The 17245-nt window shown below is 34.9% G+C and overlaps 3 protein-coding genes across 4 annotated transcripts; 1 reads left to right on the top strand and 2 right to left on the bottom strand.

Annotated features, from left to right (window-relative positions):
- Window positions 1-157: 157 nt before the first annotated feature.
- On the bottom strand, window positions 158-1104 carry LOC115440508 (protein tipE). The gene has a single exon (XM_030164849.2). It carries the CDS (start codon window positions 933-935, stop codon window positions 255-257), a length of 681 nt encoding a protein of 226 aa, XP_030020709.1. The 5' UTR covers window positions 936-1104; the 3' UTR covers window positions 158-254.
- An 813-nt stretch (window positions 1105-1917) lies between these two features.
- Window positions 1918-6661, top strand: LOC115440495 (tRNA pseudouridine synthase A). Of its 2 annotated transcripts, none has more exons than XM_030164830.2 (7): window positions 1918-2053; window positions 2927-3167; window positions 3586-3752; window positions 4284-4557; window positions 5162-5261; window positions 5537-5692; window positions 5966-6559. In XM_030164830.2, exons 2-7 carry the CDS (start codon window positions 2941-2943, stop codon window positions 6470-6472), a joined length of 1431 nt encoding a protein of 476 aa, XP_030020690.1. In that variant the 5' UTR covers window positions 1918-2053; window positions 2927-2940; the 3' UTR covers window positions 6473-6559. The 2 variants fall into 2 exon arrangements, with proteins under 2 accessions (XP_030020690.1, XP_030020689.1); XM_030164829.2 differs by having other exon boundaries at window positions 1929-2128; window positions 5966-6661.
- A 626-nt stretch (window positions 6662-7287) lies between these two features.
- Window positions 7288-10933, bottom strand: LOC115440497 (MYG1 protein C27H6.8). Its single transcript, XM_030164831.2, has 4 exons — window positions 10704-10933; window positions 10004-10254; window positions 7796-8362; window positions 7288-7547 (listed from the first exon to the last, which is right to left on the bottom strand). Exons 1-4 carry the CDS (start codon window positions 10818-10820, stop codon window positions 7382-7384), a joined length of 1101 nt encoding a protein of 366 aa, XP_030020691.1. The 5' UTR covers window positions 10821-10933; the 3' UTR covers window positions 7288-7381.
- Between the last annotated feature and the right edge of the window lie 6312 nt (window positions 10934-17245).

The following is a 17245-nucleotide window of genomic DNA, read 5'->3' as shown; positions in this document are numbered from 1 at the left end:
ATACGTACATAGGTTCGATATGAAGTATAGTGTATTTCCATAATCGATAATTAATGTTTCCACAATTATCGGTTATGGAAATAATTTTTTGACTGACACAGTTTTAATTATTTATATTTAATTTTAGAATCAAATAATGGTTACAATAAAACACCAATTCATAGTTATTATGTACACACTTTATTTACACACACACGCCAAAGGAACTAAAATTTGTGCCTGCATCAAATGGTCTTTGAAATATTAAAGTGCAACTATGGCAGTCGATACACTGAAGTGTCGTCTGGAGAGAGTGTGGGCAAGCGCGGCGGCCGGCGCGGAGGGCGGCGGCGGCGTCGGGGCCTGCACTCGCAATGTAGGGCGCAGAGACCGATCCCGGCACAACCAGACAAAAACAGGGGCAGAGCTAAAGTACGGGTCACTGTAGCCACCTGTTCCCCTCGCGACCAATGCGGCACCACCACAGCCGTGTCCGCCCGCGACCAATAACACGGATATTTAGCGCCCACGTACCCGTAACTGGTCGTAAAATTGTCGCAGTCGACCGCAGGCGGGTATCCGCATCCCTTTATATTAACATACAACACAGCGGCGCGCCATTCTTCCGTGTGGGCCTTGTATTTCACGTGCAGTTGAATGCATTTGTAAGCATCGCTCGTGCAGCCTTCCCTACAGGATGCCCACGTGCAGTTGTCTAAGCCGAGGCGGTCGTCACGTCGTTCCGTAACACAGTCCACGGGCTGAGGGTCGAAGTCGGCAGCTAGTGCGCTGAGAGCCGGGTCAGCGTACAAGGGCACCAGGAACAGGAGCGCAGATCCTCCCCCGCCCAGCAACGCTGCTAGCATTACAGTGATATATCGCGTTAGTTTGGCGCGCGCTTCGCCCCGGCGCCGCGATGGTCTTACGACCAGGCGCTCTGAACTTCCACCCCTCATTTCAGAACCACTGCGTCAACCCATGCTGAATAAATCTTTTGCTAATATGCCAGTAATGATACGCATGCGCCTAATTGGAGCATGCGCGGTTATGATACATTCTGCCATATAAATTAATATTAGGACAGCGCTAATTATAGATATAGCTACCTACTTATAAATGTTGAACTTTCTTGCAAACTGCTGATTTTTAACCTACTTTAATTAGAGTTTCTCAATGCGACGTGTTTTAAATTTTTTGTGTTTTCATAAAGCCACTATACAAGCCTAAATTAGTATGGGAATCATGGTAAATATCTATGATAAAACTTTTGAAAATGTTTGCCAGTCATAGGATATATTTTATATCTGTCCGGATAGAAACCACCGTATACAATGTGTTAAAACTTGGTATAGAGGCCCACGCAAGTTTCGCGTTCCGGAGTACCAGCTTCGCTATATCTGGTTCCAATATGCCGGCATAATTGCAGCCCCGGATCTATGGGGGGGCAAGCGAGGGCCCATGCCCCGGGCGGCGAATTCAGAGGGCGGCAAATCCAAACTTTGACTACTGAGACATCCAGAACATTACACACATACTTAAATTTATCCCGCGGGGCGCGAAATGATGATGATCATGACAAAGTTAAAAATATAGGTGCTCGGGGGCGGCATTATCCAGATTTTGCCCCGCCTCCAAAAAATTCAAGATCCGGGACTACATAATTGTGTCGACTGCTGAGGGGCAAACATCTCTCGTCAAAATATTATATTTGTCAATTAAAAATAGCACAATGCTAAATGTCTTTGCTTTTTTCCTACAAAGTACTAGCTTGCTGAACATCCATCCCTGATGGATAAAATATCGACATCTTTTACGGATGTCTATATTTTTACAATAGATCAAATCAAACACATCCTTACTAAAATCACAAGTGAAGTAAACGAGAGTTACTCTCTTTGTAGTCTGTGGTAATGTATATAGTCTTTAATTGTTCAATGTCTTTTGATAATCTGTGCAAATGTCATAAATGTCATCCCAGAGGGCCTAGCACTAGGAGTCTGTATGATCCACGTCTTTTATAAATACTTAGTAAACTCCATGTTATACAATAAATAAATGCAATAAAATATTGTAGGTATGTCCGTAACGTTATTCCGATTATTTGTTAATAACTTGAGACAGAATTTGCCGCGGCATCCTGTTAGAACAGGTAAAATATGCAAATGGAAAAATGTGACCTGTGAATGTGTTTCTAGCATTTATTGGTAGGAATAGCACTATCTCACCTTTATGTTACTGCCTTATCTATAGCCCGGAGCTTTTTTTCATTCTATATAATAATTTTATCCATTGAAATTAAAGAAACTTCATATGCCGCTATTTTGTTAAAAAAACCGCATTTCTATGTAGCAGATCAAATACAAATTTTCTCAATATTTCGTATTCCGTATTTTGTATTAATTTGATAACAAAGAATCACAGGATTCACAAGTCTTGAACACCATTTAGAAAAATTTTAAATACTAGACAAAAATTTTTTAGGTTAATTTCCACAGAAATAGGTCACTTTTTGAGTATATTTTTTTCCACCCTTACATTACATCCATTAAGCACAGCAATTTTTATTTTATTAACAGTTTCAACTCATGTCCTATATTACTGGTGGTAGGTTCCTTATATTTAAGAGTCTGCCTGGGTAGGTACCACCATAATGTCTATTTCCGCCGCCAAGCAGCAGTGTGTAGTCACTGTTGTGTTCCGGTTTGAAGGACATTATAGCCAGTGTAACTATTGAACATAATAGGACATAACATGTCACGTTTGAGGATAGCGAGCACAGTGGAATACCATACAATACTTTGTAATTCAAGGTGTTGGATGGTATTTTTACTGTTTATGGGCGGTTGTATCGCTTACCATCAGGCGAACAGCAAGCTCGTCTCGTTAATCAAAGCAATAAAAAAAAATGTATATAAAAAGTATTTATTTAAACTTTACTTTTCAATAGTCCCAATCCGCATCATGTCTGCCACTGACGTAGCAATGGAGATAAAAGAGCCAGAAGACACAGATTTAGTGCGAAGCAAGAAAGCAACCAGGTACAAAAAAAGATTCATGAAACGCAAATGGGATGATGAAAGAAAAACGGAAGGAGAAAGCACTGAGAAGAAACCATATGAAAGGATTAAGAAGAAAAAGATGGCCATGTTACTTGGTTACTGTGGTGTTGATTACTTCGGTATGCAAAGGTAATTGCAAATATTCCTATTTTAGTAAAACTTTATCTTAAATGGTGAAATTAAAATCACATTACAAAGCAAAGTTGCAGGAGATTGCTTGGGTCGAGGAGCTGTGAGAATTGTACTATTAGATACTTTGTTCTCATGACATTATTAACATAATAATTGATTATTTTAAAGAAATATTCATACAATAAAGAATAAAAAAAAATTGCAACATATGATACGAAAGCCACAATATCTATATTCATATTACATACAAAAAAAATTAAACACATATTTGTTATTTTGTCAAAATATTTTAACAAATAAGTACGAATTTTATGAATGTCAAGGTTTGTGCCGATACTTAAATGTTTGACTTATAAATGCCTAAACCTTTCAACTAATTTCAAAACATACTTAAGTCTAAAGTTGTAACTTTCAGAAATCCAGGAGTCAGAACCATAGAAGAAGATCTTTTAAAAGCTCTGTATGAGGCCAAGTATATAACAGAGGAAGAATTCAACACTGCACAGAACACACAGTTTCAGAGAAGTTCTCGGACCGATAAAGGAGTTTCGGCAGCCAGGCAGGTTGTGTCACTTAAACTGCGTTAGTATTTTTCTAAACTTTTTAAACTTAAAATTACTACAGAGCCCTTTCTGGTGAGTAGTTTCAAGTTAGCGAAAGGTTTTTGAGATAAACTTATAGTATTTTAAGTAAGACAGGCGAGCATAAACCAAAGGCATAAACCTAGCAATTTTCAAAAGATGTATTCTATTAGATTTCGAACCATAATGTATTTACTGATGAGGCTTAGTTGCTTTGCCAGTTTATAAATAAGGTTTCATGTTGATTATTACCTGTTATATGGGTTTGGTTGCAGTGTTACTTCCTATTTGTGACTTCCTCTTTCACATTGTCTTGTAAAATTCCATGGGATAAGACTATAGCCAAAATGCTTTTTGACTTTATAAGCTCAATATGTTAGTTTTATAAAACATCATAATTATATTCTCCATAACACTTATAGGAAAACGGATGTGCTTATATCCACTTTTTGCTATGTTTGTTTTGTTTCATGATGTGAGGTAGTCAGTCACTCTTATACACAGGTTTGTAATAATACAATTTGATTTACAGCATTGCAAGTGGAGGTAGAGGAAATAAACAAAAGGTTACCAGAATGCATTAAAGTTTTCGGTATAAAGCGAGTAACAAACAAATTCAATTCAAAATCTAAGTGCAATGCCAGGACATACAGTTATACATTACCAACTTATGTGTTTGAGCCAAGCCTTGAGGATGAGGTTTCGAGGAAGCAATACCGGATACCATCAGAGAAGTTGGATAAAGTAAATAATGTATTAGGAGTGTATAAAGGGACAAAGTCGTACCACAATTTTACAGAGAAGAAGTAAGTATGTATTAGCATAAAATAGAGTACATTTTTTTGAATATTTGCCAGATTTACTAATATTGCTAATGTATCAATTCTGAATTTTAAAAAGAATTCATAGTATAAGCTTACAAATCATATGATGCCCACATGCACATGGGTACAGATGGGGAACCTTTAACAGTTAATATGGCATTATTTATAAAAAAAAATGTACCTATCCATCCATCCATCAATCCGATCCAACTTTACTTTTTTATCGTGCTTTGACTATGTGACTTCATTGCACCTGATGTTAAGCTTGAGGAGCCCAAAGGAAAATACATATATAATGTTTGGCATATTACTTGCGTGACTGAATTATTTTGTCACATGCCACCACTGGCACTGGCAATATTGCGTGCAAATTACCTGAATAATTGCTACAGTTATTATGCTAATATCCGATAATATCATAGTTGGAATTATTGATAGTGGCTAACATAAATATTTACTGTAAAATTACTTGTTTACAAAAGTTCCATAATAAGAAATCTTGCGTTTGTTTTTTATGCGCAATATTTCCACAATATATTTTGTAGGTAATTTCGAATCATAACTAACTCGATTGATTCTGTTTCAGACATTTTCAAGATCCATCTGCATCGCGGTACATGATGGGCTTCTGTGTGGACCGAGTTTTCGTACATTCAGACATGGAGTTTGCCGTCTTGGTAGTTAAGGTACAAAAAATGTTGCTGCAAGTAATTTACAAATTAAAAAAAGAAATGTTTATAATTTTTTGTATATGTTACAAGTTGAGTATTTATAATCTAACGAGAAACCAACAACAAAACCATCTATTCATTTCATTACTTAACATTGGACAAAGCACATACACTTTAATACATTACCAGCCAAAATATCTGACACCCATTTAATTGTCTTAGAAAAATATCACATTTATTCGTGAAAAAGTATACCTTATTATTATGCTAACAACATGCACTTCTACCAGGGTCAAAGTTTCATGCTGCATCAAATAAGGAAGATGATTGGCCTCGCGCTTGCCGTGCTCCGTGGTCATGCCGACCCTTCGATAATGGAGAAGGTTTTCGGAAAGGAAAAGGTCATGATACCTACTGTTCCAGGCCTTGGATTGGTTTTGGATAAGGTATGTAGTAAGGAACAACATTGAGCCATTGACCTTGAGTTTGGTACTAAAGGTAAATGAAAAATTGCTAGATAACATCTCAAAATATTTGATATATTTTTAGTTAAGAACTAGAAGTTCAGTAAGTTTAGAAGTTTTTTGGGATTTTTAGTTAAATAGAAAGCAATATATCTTTGTCTTGGAGTTTTTAGAGAACCTATATTACTGATAAGTTGATAGGGTTTACATTTAAGGGATGCATTCGTTGTTAATATCAAAACACGTATGTTGCAGGTCCATTATGATAGATACGATGCTAAATTTGGATTGACACATGAAAAGTTAATCTGGGATGACCAAGAGGATACAATACAGAAATTTAAAATGGATTACATATACCCAAATATAGTTAAAGGGGAAATTGAAGGCAATAACTTTGCCATTTGGTTAGAAAAACTAAAGCTACACTCTTACGAGCCTTCGGATAATGTGCCAAATGAGGTAGAAGAAGCAGGTGATGATGATGACGATGACGATGATGCAGATGATGATGATGAAGATGAAGAAAGTGACAAGAAAAATGGTATGAATAAACCAAACAAACTAGTCAAAGATAAACAACTGACAGATGGCGGAACTGAAGCAAAAGTAGTCGATGTTTCAAAGGATGCTGCTATTGAAGAAAAATTAGATGACTTAACTAAAAAGGATGATTCTGTAGAAATGACAGCTGATGAACAAGTTAAAACAAGTAGTGAGAATGCAAATGAACAAATTAAATCTGATGCTAAAGATGCATAGGTAATTGAACTTGAGTCTGCTTGTGAATGAGTGATGTTACTTATATGTGATAAGTCTAAGTGGATTTTAGCTATAATTTTATTATGATGTGAGCAAAATCTGGTAATATACACAATAAAATGGCTCCTGAGCATTTTCATTTTTTTTTAATTTACAGTAAATCATGTTTTAATAAAGGTGAAGTGAAGACACAGGCTGTCTTAATGTCGTAAGAAATATTTAAACCCTGAGAATTTAGATTAGGTGTCTATGATTACAAAGTCGCAATAAAGGAATCTATTTATGTAGTACAATAAAATAAACCAGAAAACTAGTAATTTGAAAATCAGTAAATGCCTTAGAATTTTTTTATATACACACACGCTCCCTCACGCCTCTTGACCCCGAAGGGGTAGGCACAGACGCAATAGGTGCACCCACTTTCCGCCATGTGTATTCCGTCCCATGGTGTGATAGGGGTCGAGCCTATCTCTACATCGGACAATTCCAGACTAGGCTCAATCAATTTTGTCGACCCTGGAATCTTTTAAACCTTAGAACTGCAGTCGTACCGTAATAGAACTACGACAACATAGACATTTCCGTCGGAGGAAGCCCGCAAATATCCCTAATGCGCTGAAGAGGGCCACCGCGGAGTTTTAGTTGGTATGCCGTGCATTGTATACCGGGTTAGGGAATTGGCCTGTCAGTCGTCCGAAGGTCAACATCAAATCCAAGCGACTCAACGCCGGTTCGTAAGGCGCAGTAGATCCTAACATAAACGCTCACTCGCCCCCCACGAAAGCAAGGTTGGTAATACTAAGGCACTTTCTTCACGAAACCAAAAGAAGGTTTTATTATATAGGTATACTTAAAATTTATACATAATTTATCTATTTATTATGAAGTTCTTTATTCGGTTTTGTATATTTATGATTCTGCTTCAAGACTTTCAATAGCCATTCGCAAGGCTCCCTCCCTAGTCTCATTCCCTCCAATAAACCCAGTGCTGTGACAAAATATACAATGTGGTATTCCAGCCACATTACTTAATATTTCATCTCTCACTCCCCACCATTTCTTGTTCAGGGGTCTTCTGAAAATGTAATTATTAGTATAATAAAATAATAATTTATCCATATTGTTAGTGCCTATTATTTGATTAGTACTGAGGAAAAAATATGGTGAATGTCATAAAATAAAATTTTAATTTATATAAATATGTCATTGCATATTGTATAGTTAAAATTCTAACAGTTCGTTTAAAATACAAAATCACAACTTTCTCAGCTAACATTTATTATGACTCATTCCGTTCACTGTTTTGAAACATTGTTTACTTACCTAGTAATAAAGCTTGTAGGACTTACGGGCACTGCCTGAACCCTCCATGATTTAGGTTTATCATTAAATATCACATATGTGATCTCATCCTTAATGTCCATTTCCTTTTCCAAATCAAATAGATGCTCCTTCCAAGGAAATCTCTCGGTAAACTCAACAATTTTACCAGAACTGTGTATATTCAAGCGGTTCTCTAAGCTTGCTTTAACATAAACTCTAGCCGGCAACCAAACAGACAGGAAGTAACGGATTGTGTACAAAAATTCTTCACAGACCAAAACCATGGCCTTCTTAAAAATTTCATTGACATCAATCTCTTGTTTTGAATTCCATTCTGGGTTGAGTCTCCCCACTCTGTTACTTAAGTTTGTTCTTATTTTATATCTTGGCTCATCATCAGTCATCGGAACTCCATTATCTATAGCGTCTATTTCTTCTATGAAATTTTCATAAACTTTTCTATATATTATTTTAAGATTTTCTTCAGTGAGTGTTACATCCTTTGGAGCTAATTCTTTTATAACTTCTTCTCCATAGAACGTGTATACAAGACCAGCAGAACTTAATCTGGAATGATATGATAATTTTCACTACATACAGGGTCATTTTGACATCACATCTATACTTCTATACTATTATATAAAGCTGAAGTTTGTTTGTTTGTTTGAACGCGCTAATCTCAGGAACTACCGGTCCAAACTGAAAAATTCTTTTTGCGTTGGATAACCCTTTGTTCGTGGAGTGCTATAGGCTATATATCATCACGCTATACCCAATAGGAGCGGAGCAGTAATGGCTAATCTCAGGAACTACCGGTCCAAACTGAAAAATTCTTTTTGCGTTGGATAGCCCTTTGTTCGTGGAGTGCTATAGGCTATATATCATCACGCTATACCTAATAGAAGCGGAGCAGTAATGGCTAATCTCAGGAATTACCGGTCGAAACTGAAAAATTATTTTTACATTGGATAGCCCTTTGTTCGTGGAGTGCTATAGGCTATATATCCCCACGCTATACCTAATAGGAGCGGAGCAGTAATGGCTAGTCTGAGGAACTACCGGTCCAAACTGAAAAATTCTTTTTGCGTTGGATAGCCCTTTGTTTGCGGAGTGCTATAAGCTATATATCATCACGCTATACCCAATAGGAGCAGAGCAGTAGTGGCTAATCTCAGTAACTACCGATTGGAACGAAAAAAAAAAAAATTGTGTTGAATAGCCCTTTGTTTGTGGAGTGCTCTAAGTAATATATCATCACGCTATGATCAATAGGAGCCGAGGAGTAATGAAACATGTTGCAAAAACGGGGACAATTTATTAGTTTTGAGAGCTTCTGTTGCGTGCGCTGCGTAAACAGTTAAAGTTATGCAACAATGATGTACGACGGGATTGTTCCTCTTAAAAGGTTCTAAAAAATATATTATAAAACAAAGTCCCCCGCTGCATCTGTCTGCCTGAACATGTTAAAATTAAAAGGACCCAACATATTAAGATGAAATTTGGTATGGAGACAGTTTGAGACCCTGGTAAGAACATATGCTCCCGGGAAACCACTACTTTTATAACGGAAAACTTTAGCCTGAAAAACTTCATAACGCGTGCAGAGCCGCGGGCAAAAGCTATTTACTAAATAAAACCACATACTTATCTACTTGGAAAGAAACACTTTACAATAAGTTACTTGAGTTATAGTTGTAAAATAAAAAAGTGTAAGTTTTCAAACAAAATAATTATTAATAAAAAGTAATTTTAATTTTATGCACCCTAAAGCCACTATTTCTACTCTAAGACAATTTGTGGCATCGGCAACATCATACTTTCGGTCAGAAATACACGCCCAATGGGCATTAAACTACAAAATGATATAAAAATCCGAAAACTAAAACCACGATTTTTCATGAAAATATTAGTTATTAATGAATGATTTTTAGCAAAATGTCAGAAAAGGTGAAGACAAGCATGTGGTTTGCTTTAGTAACACAATGTTAAAATGACCCATACTATTACAAATTATAATTCATTCCTTAGGAAAATAAGGGCATACACATAAAATTATACTTCAAGATTATATCATCATACGGACTTATTAACACAGACCATGTCAAATTTTTGTCTGATCCCTTTGTCAAGATGGTAAAGACTAATAAAGCTTAAGCAAGGTTTAAGTAGACAAGTCTTTATAAATGAATAGCAAATAATGTTACTTACTTAATTTTATACTTATCACCAAGTTCAGGTCTTAGAGAGCTCAATGTCTCATTAAACTCTCTCTGATGATGATCATATCTCTTTGTATGATGATCAAACACAGCACCAACATCAACAACTATGTGACACTCGTTGAGTTTAACCATGTCTCTGGTTCGGACGATCTCTGCATCTTTGTACTGCGGCAGGCTTTTGAGCATAAAGCATGCAAGAACTTCATCGCAATGGAAGACTCCGTCATGGGTTCCGATCTGCAGAATAAATGAATATGGTTAGGATAATTTTTGTTCATATTTCTGTATACATATTAGTGCAAGATAGGCAAAATAAGTCGATGTGGAAATCTTTGGTGGAGGCCCATATTCAGCAGTTGACAATGATTAATTGGCTTCAATCACAACGCAAGCAAGTAATTTCTTGCGTTGGAATAGGCATTAACAAAAGGGTAGAACACATAGGTAGTAGGGTAGGAGTAAGACAAGCCGTGGATTTTAACTACATCAACTATCATCAGTCAATTTTAACCTCAATGTTGTAACGAGACTTGAGCACGCTGCACGAGCGCATTTACAGCCTATATCAAGATTTTTTTTCCTCGAAATAACATAGAAATATGTTGAAAATTTTGAACATGATTATCTAAATGCATATACACAGATTTCATGGGGAATTTCTGTTATAATGATATAAAAATACAAACTTTCATGTTTCTTGATAAAGATAAGCAAAATTGGCGATGAATCCCAAAATGATTAATTGGCTTTAATGATTTATAAGTAACTAAACGATTAAAACTAAATAAAATTCGTTTTAACATAACATATTTCTACAAAATTACTTTTGTTTGAGGTTATTCACTTTCACAACAAAAAATACAATTGACATTAGAACCGTACGTAGTATATTACTTACTCTATGATTAGAACTTGAAAGTCACATACCCGATATAACTATAGAGTTATTAATTCGTATTACATAGTCGATTATTTGGTTACTATTTTATAATCAGATGTAATTCCATAAAATAATTTATTTTTCATTTATGTAATATTTGCATATTTTTGACAGATTTAAAATAATTTCTATTTTAAATAGCTTATTATAAATCTTATTATTCACGAGAGAGGGCGCTAAAGTATAATGATGTGATGTCATTAATCATTTCGAAACGATGTGTATAATAAACGGTATAATAATAATAATACAACCATTATTAAGTTACTTATAAAATATATCAGTTATAATTCGAATCTCGCATCATAATTTTTCCCCGGATATAAACATTTTATTTGACAAATCAACAGATGGCATTGCATGTCTGGACCAGTTTCCAGCACTTCTAAGTAAATGTTGCAACATGAAATCAAGGTAAGAAAAAACATTTAAATGCAGTTACTTTACATTGAATATTCGAGTTTGAACTTAAGGTCACGACTAAACCTCCTTTGATAGTTAATGGGCTTACTAAAACCAGATTCATGGGCTATTAGGTAGATAAGAAAAATGTGAACCTGATTTTCTACGAATTGCGAAGCCATTTCCAAGATTTAATAAATTGTAATTAAGAGTAAGTATCTATGTCGATTTTTACATTGAATAGTACACTTTACACTTGCATGCTACGTGATAAAACGCAGGTAATTTTAAAACTGTTGGTTTTTATTAACAATGTTGCTAATTTATGTATCATTGTTCCTTGAAATAAGTTAATTTTATAGACTTAAAAGATACTATAGTAACAGATTATATAACTATGGCCTACTCCGCAGTTTAATATAAAAATTAAAAAATAAAAGGGTTGGCATCTTATCTTCTTTTTGTGTTTGACTGTTGGTTTTCGGAAATTAATACTTTATAGAAAATGTGTATTTTTCTATCATTCCCGACAGAGGTCACTGCTAGACTAAATCCTATTGCACGAGCTTCGAAAATAGGCTGCGGAATGGTCTCCAATTAAAGGAAGGAAAACTTGAAAATAGTTATAGCCTATCACACAAAAGTATGTACGTATTCAGATAACAATACCAATTCTTTTACTTAAATCTGAACACAAACATTGTGTCATAATTTATTTTACTATCTCATTATTGGGTATGCGCCTCCTTTACTACTGAGAGGGATTAAGCTTTAGTCCACTACGCTGGCCTACTGGGAATAGGCAAATTTCACTTACTCTCAAATTCTTATAGAGAACTTCTTAGATCTGCAGGTTTCGTTATGACGTTTACCTTGAAAGCAAACGATAATTTACAAATAATACACATATAACTATAGAAAAGTCCGAGGTGCGTGCTCTTGGGTTTTGACTTTCGTTTCGGTAGTCCGTTCCGCTCTCAACTATGGCATCTTTACTTTTATTATTTTATTTTAACATGGATACCGTTTTATTAATTTCATAATGAAAATGCCACTTAAATTGTTAATCAAGTCTCCTCCTAAAGTACACATCATTTTAATTTACAACCAACAGTTATAAATAGAATATAAGGATTATTTAGCTAATCGAAAATTTACAAAAAAAAAAAAAATATTAAAATTCGCGCTCCGCGCTATGGAAATCGCTCAAGGCTATAAGCTCGCGGGAGGGCCCTCAAGGGTTAAACAATGTGTGTTATTTTACACCCCACTTAGAAATAGCGTTGTAACAGATTGTGCACAACTTAACACATGATATTGATCTCTCAGACTAATAAATTCGATATCGTAAGCGGCATCAATACCAACCCACTTTCGCTTAACGAGTTTTTACGCATACAAAAGACATCCAAATTATTAAATGCTGGCCAGACTTTGTGTCGCTGTAAAGTTAATTATAAATTAATGTGTAATAATTTTATCGAATAAAACAGGTAAGTTGTATGGAGTAGATTGCGTTCTCCATTTGATTGATTTTTATTTATTACGTCATGGGTCTTTCCGGATATCTTTGGTACAGTGTTAGTTGCACTGTTTACCATTTATGAATACCAGCGTGAGTATATAAAATGTATAAGGTATTTTTTTACTATTAGTGGAATGAAAAAATAGTTAGTGATAAAAAAATATTAATTATAATTGAATTGGTAGGTTGACAGAACCTTGTTTTCTTTTCCATATGATTGCTATATTAGCATCGCCTTCACGATCTCTTCTCAAGTGTAATAAGTTCAGCTGAAGCGTTTGCTTGTGCTCTTTCCTTTATAAAATTAGGTTCTTTTTTCCTTAAAATTAAGACATCTATAAGTATAGGTATTTACCTATACTCATAATCGAGCCACCTTGTTTGAACTATATTTTACATTATAACATTTAGAAAGTAATTCATTATTTGTTTACGTAACATAATGACTATACTTAACTAGACAGTAATCTAATTACACTGTAATTTGTTTGTTTAACTGTAAAATGTAAGTGGTGTAGGTAATATTAAGAGTCGGTGCAAATATTTGGATTCATTATTAATGTTTATGTTGTTGATCACTTTGCTACGTTACAAATTTCAGTTGCGTGGTATTTGTATTATTGTAGTTATTATAGTTTTTATGGTGCCTTGGTGGCGTAGTTGTATTATGGTATGACTGCAGTGCTGAGGTCCCCAGGGATTCGATCCCCAGGTCGGGCAGTATTGTTGGGTTTTTCTATTTAGTATCAACCCGAAGTATATATTTTGATATGGCAATAGTCTCACTCTCTATATTATCCTGGGAAAGTGCGGAAAGGGGGTGCACCAGTTGCGCCTCTGCTTATCCCTTCGGGGCTAAAAGACAGGAGTGCGTGAATATATTTTATGATGCATAGAAGTTTCATTAACCTAGTTGAGAAATGATCGATACCCGTTCATGCGTTCTGACACACAAAAACAGACTTCTGTTTTAGTGTCAAATCTTCAAGCATGCAGTAATTTGGTTGTGAATTTACGGATGCCCTTTCTAGTATCTATTCCTGAGGGGTCAAGCCTCAAACAATATTTGTTACCTAGTAGACAAATTACATACCTATTAGAAAAATTCCCATGTTGGTCGATCTTCGCTGTCGAATCGCTTTGAGGACTTCCTGATCCAACTATTTCAAGGAGGCTTCGGTCATTCGTGTACGATGTAGGTATGGAGCATGGGCGCTGCTAAGATTTCTTTTAAGGAAGTGCATCTGCATAAGTAGGTACTACATAGTGTCATTAAATTTATTTATTTTTTAAATAAAAATCGCGCGGCTCTTTGCATATGCTAAATCATAATAAAACCTTTACGGTTGATTGTTCCCAGAGAGGGTTCCAGAGAGGGTATGGAGGGAAACGGCTTTAACAGGAATATCGTTTGAATAAAAAGACGTGCAATTGCTCTATTATTTTCTTCTTACTATGTTGAACATAATTAAAGATCTGGTTTAAAACAAAAGGTTAAAACTTGCACGACATGTTTTTTTTTTATTGCTTTGAATGATGAGACGAGCTTCCTTTTCGCCTGACAGTAAGCGTTACGGCCGCCCATAAACAGTAGAAACACCGTCCAACAACTTAAATTACAAAGTATTGTTTGGTATTCCACTGCGCTCGCCATACCGAGACATGTGATGTTAAGTCTTATTATATTCAGTAGTTACATTGGCTACAATGTAAACATTATACAAAACGTACCCATGAATTTTATCAGCAATGTTTTTATATAATGTGCGCCAATTTCGTGGATTAGTGTTTCTTTTTCATTATGTGTAACTTTATATAATACGTTTGGATATAATTCTCATTTTGAAAAGCCTTTTAACGTTGGCTTATTTATTATATTTTTCAACGTTGTAGTTTTTGATGACACTTCTTGCACAATAACGTTGTTGAAACTCTATTTTCTATGAAAATCGGTAATCCACCTACTATTAAGTGGATCTTGCCTGATGGCTTCCCATCGGTTGCTATCTTATGCATGTAAGACGTTTCCATAAATATTTTCCCATCATTCTAAATCCAGATTTCACGACATTCTTTTAAGGCGGTTCCCCTAGAAATCTCCGCGATAATCGTATTTTTATTAGTTATCCTTTCGAAATTTATAATACCTATTTATCTTCGCTATGGTTAAGTATTTTTTTTATTATCTATATGTTATTTCGTTAATATGATGAAAATGTCACTAAAATTGTTGATTCCGTGTATCTGCTAAAGTAAACATCATTTTCATCTGTAATCAACACTGCTAAATATACAATTAAATATGGAATCTTTGGTAGTTTATTTTCAATGAACTAACAATTTTTTTTGAAGAGATTATTCATACATTTTTGCACATTCCGGCCCGTATTTCACGCGCTAAATAGAAACAACTTGCTCACGGTCTTTTATGGAGGTAACTTAAACAAAAAGTGCCTAATTGATTATGTAGGTCAATTGTAAAATCTGTAGCCGTACCGAAAATTTATTATTATAGTTATAACCTAAGTAAAGTTTTATTTGCTTAAATGAGGAAAATGTACGAATAAATATGTCGTAGGTAATCTTGTTTCGGTAGATCTTAAATTTACTTTAAAATTACATTTGTTTCCATAAATCGTTTAAGATGTGAGGTGTTTGTAAATAGAAAGCCTGGCATGGCACTGGATGTATACAAATCGTTGATAAATAATATTTAAAAAATATATATTATTTTATTGTAAATACCTAGCTTGTGTCTTGTTGTGACCTGGAATAAGTCCTGGATTGGTAAATAGGCCGTATATGCCGCGGGCTATGGGCGGCAGCCTCTTAGGGGCGGCAGATTTCAGAGGACGCTCACTCGATTTAATTAATCATTCGTTTATTTAACTTTAGTGCCTTCCATAATTCAAACAAATGGAAAATTATTAAGTATTTTAGAAACCTACATACATACATAAATCTACCTACATGTGGCGGCGGAAATAAAGTGGCCTACACTCATAAAAAATATAAATGCGGCTCTGCCTGGAACACTGTTTCATTGGGTTTGAAGGTTAATACAGTATGTGAGACCTATTTTGGGAGGGTATGCAATCGATTCTCGTCCTAAATATCTTTAAAATATGACCTTATACTTTATTGGAATTTTTGAACCTAGAAATATTTGCCTTCGTAATCAAGTTTTGAAGTATGAAGGAAAAATGCATCATACTTAAAGGTCATATTCATGCGCAATGACCGAAAGATAGGTCAAATAAGTAGCTAGCACAAGGGTAACCTTGGGCTTTCAACGTTTTTTAGGTTAACTTTGTGATTTATCATTATTTTATTTTGCTTATATTTTAATAGTAATATGTATGATCTGCCATGTGTTTAAATAGGTCCCTCGACTAAAAATAATTACTGTGTAGTTTAGGCCAACTGTATTGATGATTTTCGACGGAGACATGTCCATCTACATTCACCAAGTCTGCTGGACTCTTACTAGATGTATTACGGTTAACCCTAATCGATCTGATATGGAGACTTTTTCACTTAATATATATATTTAAATTCATTTATCAAAGTGTTTTGATCTTGTTTAGTTATTGCTTATAGTTAATTGCTGTCCTTAATAAATCGATAGGACAGGCCACATTTCGAAATTAGTTAGCATAAAACATCCAGAAATATAAGCCTGCATAATTCTTACGACCATCGTTATTATTATCTTATTAATGCAAATGTGAAAGTTGAAGGAAATGATTGAGTTTGTTAGTAGTAAACGCGGACAGCTGGATGGATTTGGAGGAAATTTGGCATACGCATAGAGCGGTACGCACGGTAATTTACTTCTAAGGGAAATTATAGAATTTTTGAATAGATGGCGCTGGTGCCATTCAGGTTGCGCTATGAATCGCAACAGGGTTTTAGGGATTTTTGTAAGGGATAAGGCTTTTCACACGGGCGGTGCCGCGACCAACAGCTAGTTATTAATAATCATTTGTACTTTACATTTATTAATTTAGTTAACAAAGTCAAAAAAATATCAAAAGTGCGCTGGCTCACTGTTACAAGTTCCTTTGCTAATTTTATTAATGCAAAAATTGAATTAAAATTTTCATGTTGGTAAAAATTTTAACAGATAATAATAAATCATGGGCCCCGTTTAATTGATTTTTCGAGATTAGTATTTTTTTTTTATTGAAATGAACATGAAATTATGTTAAACCTTGCAGTGGTGAAAGGTGAAATTTTCAAAAGGTAATCCGAGGCAAAATAAGTTGCCTGAATATATCGCGGCAAATTTAACAGAAAACAAAAAGTAAGACAAAAGTAATAAACTTAAAAGGGAAGCCGGTAGGAATCGGGTTGTGGGG

Source organism: Manduca sexta, chromosome 6, assembly GCF_014839805.1.
Source record: "Manduca sexta isolate Smith_Timp_Sample1 chromosome 6, JHU_Msex_v1.0, whole genome shotgun sequence".
Taxonomy (NCBI): domain Eukaryota; kingdom Metazoa; phylum Arthropoda; class Insecta; order Lepidoptera; family Sphingidae; genus Manduca; species Manduca sexta.
Note: the sequence above shows the minus strand (reverse complement) of the source record. Positions and strands in the feature narration are given on the sequence as shown.

Coding starts and splice junctions, on each gene's coding strand:
- LOC115440508 (XM_030164849.2), bottom strand. CDS start 935: ATGAGGGGTGGAAGTTCAGAGCGCCTGGTCGTAAGACCATCGCGGCGC.
- LOC115440495 (XM_030164829.2), top strand. CDS start 2,056: ATGTCCGTAACGTTATTCCGATTATTTGTTAATAACTTGAGACAGAAT. Junction 3,168..3,585: donor GATTACTTCGGTATGCAAAG/GTAATTGCAAAT, acceptor TGTAACTTTCAG/AAATCCAGGAGTCAGAACCA. Junction 3,753..4,283: donor GGTTGTGTCACTTAAACTGC/GTTAGTATTTTT, acceptor TTTGATTTACAG/CATTGCAAGTGGAGGTAGAG.
- LOC115440497 (XM_030164831.2), bottom strand. CDS start 10,820: ATGTTAAAACGAATTTTATTTAGTTTTAATCGTTTAGTTACTTATAAA. Junction 10,255..10,703: donor CTTTATCAAGAAACATGAAA/GTTTGTATTTTT, acceptor TTTATTCTGCAG/ATCGGAACCCATGACGGAGT. Junction 7,548..7,795: donor CCTACAAGCTTTATTACTAG/GTAAGTAAACAA, acceptor TTACATTTTCAG/AAGACCCCTGAACAAGAAAT.